This window comes from Lactuca saligna, chromosome 7, assembly GCF_052625555.1.
Source record: "Lactuca saligna cultivar CGN05327 chromosome 7, ASM5262555v1, whole genome shotgun sequence".
Classification (NCBI taxonomy): Eukaryota; Viridiplantae; Streptophyta; class Magnoliopsida; order Asterales; family Asteraceae; genus Lactuca; species Lactuca saligna.
The window spans coordinates 18,141,533-18,152,099 of record NC_136423.1 but is presented as its reverse complement, the minus strand read 5'-3'; the positions used below and the strand labels follow the sequence as shown (position 1 = coordinate 18,152,099).

The window sequence follows — 10,567 nt, the reverse complement described above, 5'->3', positions numbered from 1 at the left end:
CCTTTGGAGTGTGAGTTGGACCTTGGGCTTGGCACCGAATTATTAATTGGATGTTGTTTAATGTTGACAGCTTGGGAATCTGTCAACCAGCAGTTGGAGTTTTATCCGCGGGACTTCAGCAGTGTGAGGTGAGTTTTCCTCACTATACTCAAGGGTCGAAGGCACCAAGGCCGGCCCTTTGGATTGTTATCCTGATATGCTATCCTAGTATGATCTGTTAGATCAGTATCCTGATAGATAGGACGGTATTATGTTATTATGTTGCTATGATTCGTTAGATCGGTTTGCTTGTCTATAGGCTGTTATGTCATTATTTGTTATATGGGCACATGTATCGGTTGGTGGTTAAGGATTATCTGCTTAGTGCGAAAGCCAATAGACATGGGCATTCCAACCCAATGGTTGTGGGCCATGAGTATTCCATCCCGATGATGATTGGACTCGTAGTACGTGGGCATTCCAACCTGATGGTTGTGGGTCGAGGGTATTTCATCCTGATCGATGACTGGACCCGGAGGTTGATTGGGTCTGGGGTATTCCAACCCAATGGTTGATTGGACCCAACATATTTTTCAGTGTATACGGTGAGACTGGGTTGCTTCGTCCGTCAGTCAACGAGCATAGGGTATTCCATCTTGATGGATGATTGGACCCATAATATGTTGTCATTCCAACTCGATAGTTGAGGGCCTGAGGTATTCCAACCTGACGGTTGATTGGACCCATAGTATGTTGTTTGTGATTATATGTATATTGTTGTGTGTATGAGTATTTTGGGGGAACTCACTAAGCTTTGTGCTTACGATTTCAATTTATTGTTTCAGGTGCTTCAGATGACTCGGCAAGGCGAAGACATGACCGTACACATCCTCGTGATTTGGACTTATGGTTTCTGGGATACTCTGATATTAAAGTATTTTGAAAACGTTTTGTAATAACTAATGACTTTTGGATGTTTGAAGTAGTTTTAAATTGACTTGATTTTTATGGGTGTTACACAATGAATGCAATGAACAAAACAAAGATCACACACTTAGCAGTTCCCAGGTAAGTCTTCATCACAATGTTTTTCTTCCTTAACTGTCTCTCAAACACTTCCTTCTCTGCTTCCATAGCTTGCTATATCATAACCACCTTTTTTTAGCCTTCAAAACTTCATTGAAGTCTTCCTTTCTGCGCAACCCAAACCTCATCTTACAAAGCTACTCTTTGTAATACCCCTCTTCCATTGCATCGTCTTTCCACAGAAAAACTTACATTTTGGACCTTCAGTTGGCTGATTAAAAAGGAAGACGACAATTAGGGTTATAATTAAGGAAAAGGTGTACATTTCCAACTCAAGATACCAAAGAGAGTGTAATTAAACAAAAGGAACACTGAACAAAAAGTTTTTGTAGTTCCAAAACCTTTGAGTTACGTTGTCGTCAGTCCAGGAAGTCCTTTCGATGCTTATTCCATCTTTACAGTCACAAGGTGGGCATGCTTCATTATAACGATGGATTCCGACACGCAGGAGGTTGGTCGATCGACCGGAGGAGGCATGCATTGCTCTGGTTATATCAATTGAGTAGATTGTATCGGTGTGACCTAATTTGGGGTAAGAATGTATCCTTTATGGTTTCAATGAGTGACCCGTAAACCAAGACACGTCAACAGTAACCCGTAAACCGGATACATTTTCTCTTAATCCCTTAAGTTGTTATTTACTAACATTAATTACCAATTGAGCATAAAAAAACGTTAATGACTAAATATGCAAATTAGTCAAACATTGTTGTGCTACAATGTAAAAAACACTATGGTATTTATATCTTGAATTCATTATGTATCATATCAAAATTAATTTGCACATTGACCTATTTCTAATTTCTAATCCCTAATATTGGGAAGATCTTTTACATGTACAAAAATATCTTATTGCCAAAGGAAAGGTTTCCTCTAAAAAGCGTATCAAAACACGTCTAACCTAAGATCCCAAATCAAAATCAGCCTTGAATCCCCCATTGTTGTAATCAAGTGGAGCTTGACGATGATGCAGAACGAAGATTGAATTAAATTTGCGTTCAGATGATCAACTGGAGTCGAATTTACGGCAGTATTTATAGAAAATGATCAACGAGAATCGTAACAAAAAACCACTCCATTCTCGATATGTCAAGGTTCTTTTATTTTTATTTTTGTATTCAAATTACTTATTTCCTGCTTCCATTTCATTAGGGTTATGTATTATTGAAGAGATTGCTGTCGAAATCTCGAGCCTTGAAACATTTAGGGTTTCTATATTAGAGCTCCGACATTAAGAACATAAACGTTCTTGCATTTTTAACTATGGCAGCATCGTTGTGACTATATTTTGCTTAGCTATTAGGCTGAGGTTTCACTTTAGTCCATTTTAGTTCATGGTCTTGTAAAAATTTTGCATCTAGGTTTCTTAGCTAGAATTTGCAATACCATCATCGTCTTCTCAGAACAACTTATAAGGTTCTTGAACATGCATCCCTGAAATGATTAATACCACTTGGTTAATCACAATCAAATAATGATTTCATTAAATGTAAAATCATCTAAGTTTCCTTAGCCATAAACATCTGCTTATACAGTTATCTACCTACATGCTCTATTCTTTTAGGGTTAAACACAAGAAAGAACAACTTACATTCATTTATATGTTTATATCATCCTACTTTCACTTCTATATCTGAGTAAACTGTTCAAACTACAATACTATAATCATCTGAAAGTGACTTTACTATTTCAACACAGGCTCTTGGGGTTCAGAAACATTAAAAGAATTGTGCAATCAATTCGAACAAACAACTCAAGAATCCAATCAACAGATGGGAACCACAAATCAGTCGATAAAGTCGCTCTATTTTCCTCACAACCCACTTTCCCTTCTAAACAACGTACTTTCTTTTCCCGAAATACCCCTGGTTCATTTCACAATGAGAAACCACTTTCTCCCATACTCAAAATCTCCCGAGCATTTACTTTATCACTAACCCACTCTTATATAGTCATTCCTGGTATAATACTATACAAAAACACAACATTAGCAAAAACCAGAACAAATCTTGAATCTTTTCAACCAAGAAACAACACTCTTTACATAGAAGATGGACACGCCCTTTTAGTTTCATCAATCTTATCAATTTTTGAATGTTTCATATTATTAATCCGCGCATTATATTTAGCAATTTTATTCTCCCCCACCATAACCACAGCTCCATTCGCTGAATACTTTGGTGATTCCTCAAGAAAAAAATGGCTAAAACTCGTTCGTAGGACATTAGAAATAGCAGGTCCCGCTTTTATAAAATGGGGTCAATGGGCTGCAACAAGGCCCGATCTTTTTCCTAGAGACATATGCACAGAACTTTCAAAACTTCACACACAGGCCCCTGAACATTCCTATGCGTACACTAAAAAGACAATTGAAAAAGCTTTTGGGCGTAAAATTCACGAGATATTTGACGATTTTGAAGAGATTCCGGTAGCTTCCGGAAGCATTGCTCAAATTCATCGGGCGAAATTAAAATTAAAATCACACGGTAAAAAAACGGTGAAGCCGTTAGTGGTGGCTGTAAAAGTTAGGCATCCGGGGGTGGGTGAATCGATTAGGAGAGATTTTGAGATAATTAATGTTGTTGCAAGAATTTCTGGGTTTTTGCCAACTTTGAAATGGTTAAGGTTAGATGAAAGTGTGCAACAGTTTGCTGTTTTTATGATGTCACAAGTGGATCTTGCACGTGAAGCTGCTCATTTGAGTCGATTTATTTACAATTTTAGAAGATGGAAAGATGTTTCGTTTCCAAAGCCTGTTTATCCACTTGTACATCCTGCTGTTTTGGTTGAAACTTTTGAACAAGGTGAAAGTGTTGCGTTTTATGTTGATGAGCTTCAAGGACATGAGAGGCTTAAAAGTTCTCTTGCTCATATCGGGACTCATGCACTTCTCAAAATGCTTCTGGTAAGCAAGGGTATATTAGTAATTTTACACGGACCTTTGATAATCAATTTTGTTGGTAGTTTTTTAATATTGTGGTGTGTTTTCAGGTGGATAATTTCATACATGCGGACATGCATCCTGGGAATATTCTAGTACGAAACAAATCATCGAGGAAAAGGATATTTAAATCAAAGCCACATGTTGTGTTTCTTGATGTTGGAATGACTGCGGAACTTTCCGGAAGCGATAGAGTGAATTTGTTGGAGTTTTTTAAAGCGGTTGCAAGGCGAGATGGTGACACTGCAGCAAAAAGCATGTTGAGGTTATCAAAGCAGCAGAATTGCCCTAATCCACAAGCATTTATAAAGGTAATATATAATTTTTTTTTTGGAATGTATAATGGTGTAACATGAAAGATTAAAGTATGTTGCTATTATAGGAAGTCAAGGAGTCGTTTGACTTTTGGGGTACCGAAGAAGGCGACATTGTACACCCGGCTGATTGCATGCATCAGTTGTTGGAGCAAGTAAGGCGTCATCGAGTCAATGTTGATGGAAATGTATGCACTGTGATGGTTACAACTTTGGTTCTTGAGGTATATTTATTACCAAATAGCCCTTTTATTGTTACGTGAATGGACATGAATACCCTTGTTTTTTTTGTGATTGTAGGGTTGGCAAAGGAAGCTAGATCCGGATTATGATGTTATGCATACGCTACAAACTTTGTTGCTAAAAGAAGATTGGGCAAAATCACTAACCTACACAATAGAAGGATTAATGGCCCCATAAAGTTGATTTAAAGAAAAAGTTTTGGAAACATAAAGTGGTCATAGTTGTTCAAACGATATCTTTGATTGGTTTAATCTTTTTTCCAATTGTTGAAATTTTGTAGATGAATTTTTGAGTTTATGAAAGCAAAATACTAGCAATGAATTTTTGAGTTATAAATAAAGATTGTTTCATAGAGAACAGAGATAGAAACACAAACACAAACACATTGAATGGAACTGAAAGATAAAAATTATCATTGAGAAGCATACAAATGTACAACTGTACAAAATTATATCACAACTAAAGTGTTGAATCAGAACTCTAGAGCAACAATGGAGGGGACAAAAATGGCGTTCATGTTGAAGCTGTTGGGTTATTAATCCTGTGTCTTCTTTGGTTGTGATCAAAGAGACATGTTATCTGCAATAGTAAATTATGGGATTAAGAGATTTTTTTTTACAAAATAGAATGTTTGTAATACCTTTTGGCTATTTTTTTTTTTTTGCCATTTTTTAGCTTCATTTCCAGATCACCAGCTTCATCTTCATCCTGATTCAGAGTCCTCAAGAACATCTTCAATTTAAATTTCTTTTCAAGAACAAATTGAAGCCAAAAACCCACTTGCCTTCTTCCAAACTCCATTATTCAAATCAAGAACACCACCTACAACACAAAATTAATTCAAGTTATGATTATCTGATTACTTTCAGGGTAAATATTTAATTACAAACATATTCCCTAATTTTATGTATTACTTCCTTAATTAATCACAATTTGTCAAACACTTAACACTTATTTTCTGACAATTGTATGATAATGCAATCTCATACACTTATTTTCTGACAAATAATTATTCAGTAGCACAAAGTTATTGTTAAAACACACATCCAAACAAATTAAAAGAAGCAAGTTAGAAGTCACTGCAAGAAAGCAGCTTTTTGAGGATAAATGCAAAATGACCAAAGTATCCCTAATTTCAATTAAAAAGATAGTCTGATTCTGATCCTTGAGGCTGCAATAATCACTTCAAAAAAGCAATCCAAACACTCCTTTGGAAACCTATATGAAACTAGAGAACATAGTACATGTTACCATTTAATAATTAAACTCTAACAAAGAAGGGGGAAAAAAATTTAACACAAGTGTACTAAAACTTGAAGAAAATGCAAGAAAGTATCACTAGATTGTGTGTATTAGCATTTAGCAACAAATATGGATAACATGGCACAACGATTCAACAATAAATGCAACTAAGATGATTAATGTCTTATTAGCATTTATCTAAATAAACAAAATATGCATATAATATGCTAAAGGATCCATGCTTTAAATTAATCATATGTTAGCTAAGGTTATGAACTACATTTTTTACAATTTACAAATAAAGCAAGTAACGGTTTACATATATCCTAAACTAGTTCAATAATGCAACGTATTAGTTACATAGCAACTATATTCCATCATGGAATGTAATTTTATATTTCTTTTATTTATTTTCATTAACTTTATTTGTCTGTTGCTATTTCTTGCATAACAAACATCAAGACTTTGTTTTGTGCATCTTTTAGACATTAGGATCTACCTACTAGATAAGGAGATATAAGTGGAGTTGATAAAAGAAAACAAATTTTTAGAATAAATGTAAAATGACAAAACAATCCCTAATTTCAACTGAACTATTATCTTATTTGAGGTCTTGAAGTTGCAATAACCACTTTGAAAACACAATCCAAACACCCAATAGAACCATGTCTGAAACTGAAGGACAATGTGCTCTAACAAAGCATAGGATATAGGTGTAAGAAAGATTCACATAATATACTATTGCTAACATGCTTTAAATTAATTGTATTTGAATCACATGTTTACTAAGGTTATGCACTACATTTATTACACATACATCAAGTAAAGGTTGAAGTATATCCTAAACTAGTTTATGCAACATATCAGTGTTTACATAGCAAGACAATCTCAACTACAAGATTAGGAGAAGCAAGTAAAGAGGTGCTGCAAGAAAACCTATTTTTAAAACTAAATGTAAAATGACCAAAACTATCCCTAATTAAATGATTATCTGATTCTGATTCTGATTCTTATGAGTTGAAAAACACAATCTTACCACCCCTTTGTTAGAAATATGGTTTAGTGGCACTTGGAAATCTGAGAATCGTGATAATCACTTTCAAATCGAAGTATTTGGGTGGTACTCCTAAATCCTCAATTGGATAAGACTCAGATAAAATCAGAGAGAAAAGAAAGAGAGAATGAGATGGTGTAATTTCGTGAGTCCCAGAAAAGTGACTAAAATTGGTTATAAACCTTCCTTATCTGAAAAACTATCAAAACTGTCATATAACAGTTTTTCTCAACAGTAAAAACTTTATAAATCCGGGTTTTGTATAAGGATTAACGCAAAGTTAAAACTGTTAGACTAATGTCTAAGTCCATAACTATAGTTGGTAAGACTTGACCCGACCCGACATGGTCCATTTGGGTTGCATGACATCATGCACTTGGATAGACTAAATGAGAGAAATAAGACACTTATGGTTATTAATATATTATAAGTTCTAGTATATTAATAATAAGAATAATAATATTTAATTAGTATTGATCAAGAATTAATTTAGAATTAATTATGTGATCAAAAGAAGACTAATTAAATATATGGTTTGATTGTGCAAATCATCCATAACTTATATAGTGGGCCAAAGCTCCATGGATAATCAAGTTGGGTTAAACCCATAGGATGCTCCATGGAGGTTACATAACCCATGGGTCATGGAAATGAAAGATCATGACAATTAGGGTTTACATGGTGTAACCCTAATTGTATTACATTATATAAGCATCATATTATTCACCAAAATAGGCACTAGTGTGTGTAAAAGAAGGGCTAGCCGATTTCATGAGTTGCAGAATTCTCTCAAGTTATTCCAAGTGTATTTGGTGTTGTGTGAACCATTTGAGGTGTCACACTTGAGGCACTAAGCACTCAAGCTTCATGAAGACATTCTACATCAAAGAGGTATGTATTCTATCTTGTTATATTCATTGTTTTGTATGCTAGATTAGGATAATACCTTGGATGTTCATATTTACATGTATAATAGAGAAAACATAGATCCAAGGTATTTAGGGTTGCATGTACACTTAGGAGTGTTAGAATGCTCAAAACCCAACAAAAACTGGGTCAAATATTCAAAATTTGGATTTTCTGATGCATTTTTAATACAATAGTAAAAACTCTGCCCCTTGGACCCCGCTCCCAGAGGTGCTGCCCCCGGACCCCCCGTTCGTTCAGGGGCTTCGCCCAAAATGACAGTATACTTTAATACTTGATCAAACTTAAACAAGTGTGTACTCCACACCTTCCTTACTTGTTTAATATTTATCAAGATCATTTTTAGTCAACAAAGTAATCCTATTACACTTAAATAACATTGATGATAACAAATCATCAACACCCTTGGATCCCAATATCAAACTAGAGGACAATAGATGCAACTTATTTGTGTCTTGCTAGCATTTAAATAGTTAAGCACTCGTATTATTCTAAATTAGACATCCCTAGTGGCAAATAATAAAGTTTCTATAGTGAAACAAGATACGCATATACTAAGGTATCCATACTTTAATATAACCGTATTTTCTATTTCAGTCATAGGTTGACTAAGGTTATGGACTATGTCTATTCCAAAAAAAAAAGGAAAAGTAGATGTATATCCTAAACTAGTTCTATAATGCAATGTATCAATGTACTAGTTACATACCAACAATATTTTTTTCATCATGTGATAAATATTTATGATTCTTCTATTTTTCTTTAACTTGATTAGCATAATACTCACATGTGTTCCATAATAAGTATCCGTTGGTTTTGAGGTTCAAAGAAAGAGATTATTCAACTACAAGAAACATAAATCTACTTGATTTTTATGTAAAATTGTATGGATAAAAAAAAATTCTTTAAAATATTGTAAAAAATCATAGGGTAAAATGCAAGGAGAGCAATGTACTTACATAGATTTGTTAATTACAACATCTAACTTTCATTTCCTCCTATTACAACATTATACTTTGAAAACCCTACCCAATTATAACAATATAATTGGGTAGATTTTTCAAAATGCGATGTCATTATAAAGAAATCGAAAGTACAATGATAAAATTGGGTAGATTTTTCAAAAGCACAATGCCTTGATAAAAAAATAAAAAATAAAAATAAAATAATTGAAATCATTTGCAATTTCTTGTATTCAATTATTTGCAACATTTAACTCAACAAGTGATTTTATAAGATTGACTATTAATCGAAAACATGTTCTATGAATAACAAAATTTGGGAACTTTTTCAGACCAAATTTGATATTAACAAAAAAATTTGCTAGAAAACAATAAATTGCAATTTCTTTGGGATAGAGGGAGCATAAAAGTTGATACTTATTATGGAACAAAACAAGTAAGCATATTTCATGATACGAATCATGAATAAAAAACATGGAGTATATTAATATAAACATGGACCCTAAATGACAAAACCAATCCATATATACAGAATAAACATAAAGCATTAGATGCAACATTTTTCATATGATACCATGTTTGTATCATCTTCACAATCCATTGATCTATAGGGGATCATGAACATTGAATATCATCCACCCGTTTTGATATCTGCAGATTTAGGATGATTGGTCTTAAATTCGGATTTCATAAACTAAATTTTGTTAAAAAAAATAACAAGAAACACGCTTTTTGCTACATACATCACATGGTGAGATTTGATCGTATGCCAAGTTCACTCGTAACTCTTGATCTCTACTCCTGTGCTTTGTCACTAATTCTGGAATTCAAAAGAAGTCAAAGATTGAGTCAGGAAAAGTCTAGGTGATTACAAAATGGATATATATATATATATATATATATATATATATATATATATATATATATATATATGTATATATATATATATGTATGTATCGATTTAGCCATTTAACTTATTTCTAGTAGAGATTAAACCATTTTGAGTGTTAGGTTAAAAGTGATTTGATTTTACGATTATTTATGGTCAAAACGATTTAGATTTGGAGAAATAGATAAAAATATGGTGTAAACAACTGACTATTAAATTAATGTAAAATAACATATTTATTCTTATTATTATACTCCATTTCAAAATGTACATCCTAATACCCCTCAAAATAAGATTCAATCTTACACACGGTTCATGATGCTACTTTAAAATGAATGCATCAACCAATAAAGACAAAAATATTTATATGCATTAATAACAGATGAACACAAAACTTAAAATATGACATACAAATAATACAATGTAGAATTCATATTGATATGAGACTTTTAACTTGTATTCCTTTCTGACTTATTGCAGAAAAAATATCATAATAAAAAGAGCTAGGAAAATGAGGTTTTCCACATTAAGTCCTAACATTTTTACAAATTTACCATTTGTTGTTTTTTTCCTTCCATTTCATGAACTCTCTCATCATTTTCTCAAATATTTTTTAAACACCATTTATCCAAACAACACTAAAACGGAAAAAAGAACAGAGTCCTTACTTTGCTTGTGATACTTTTCTAATTTCTTCAAATGCAGCATTTACACTATGAATAGTCATTTTCTTGACCTAAAAAACAATTTTAGAATTAGTCATGTAATTTAAAAAAAAAACAAAAACTACAAATTAGAATATTAACTATTGAAATATAATAATATATACCTCTAACATTTTTCCTTTTGCTTTGTAATTTATTGGAAGTTGATGGATTTCATCACTCAACTTGATGCCCGTGGATGAACTTTCAGGTGAGATGAATTCAA

At 33.0% G+C, this 10,567-nt stretch overlaps 1 protein-coding gene and 1 long non-coding RNA gene across 2 annotated transcripts; one reads left to right on the top strand and one right to left on the bottom strand.

Moving 5' to 3' along the window:
- The first annotated feature begins 1,892 nt into the window (after positions 1-1,892).
- LOC145005008 (uncharacterized) lies at positions 1,893-4,920 on the top strand. Its single transcript, XM_078964041.1, has 5 exons — positions 1,893-2,159; positions 2,764-3,970; positions 4,057-4,317; positions 4,389-4,544; positions 4,621-4,920. Exons 1-5 carry the CDS (start codon positions 2,152-2,154, stop codon positions 4,738-4,740), a joined length of 1,752 nt encoding a protein of 583 aa, XP_078820167.1. The 5' UTR covers positions 1,893-2,151; the 3' UTR covers positions 4,741-4,920.
- A 28-nt stretch (positions 4,921-4,948) lies between these two features.
- Positions 4,949-9,338, bottom strand: LOC145005009 (uncharacterized). The gene is made up of 3 exons (XR_013662477.1): positions 9,323-9,338; positions 5,204-5,385; positions 4,949-5,142 (listed from the first exon to the last, which is right to left on the bottom strand). It is a non-coding gene; the product is annotated as an uncharacterized LOC145005009 (long non-coding RNA).
- Positions 9,339-10,567: the final 1,229 nt, after the last annotated feature.

Bases quoted from the DNA above. Each gene is read 5' to 3' on its own strand.
- LOC145005008 (XM_078964041.1), top strand. The intron at 4,318-4,388 runs GTAATATATAAT...TTGCTATTATAG, and splicing joins ATCCACAAGCATTTATAAAG to GAAGTCAAGGAGTCGTTTGA. The intron at 4,545-4,620 runs GTATATTTATTA...TTGTGATTGTAG, and splicing joins TTACAACTTTGGTTCTTGAG to GGTTGGCAAAGGAAGCTAGA.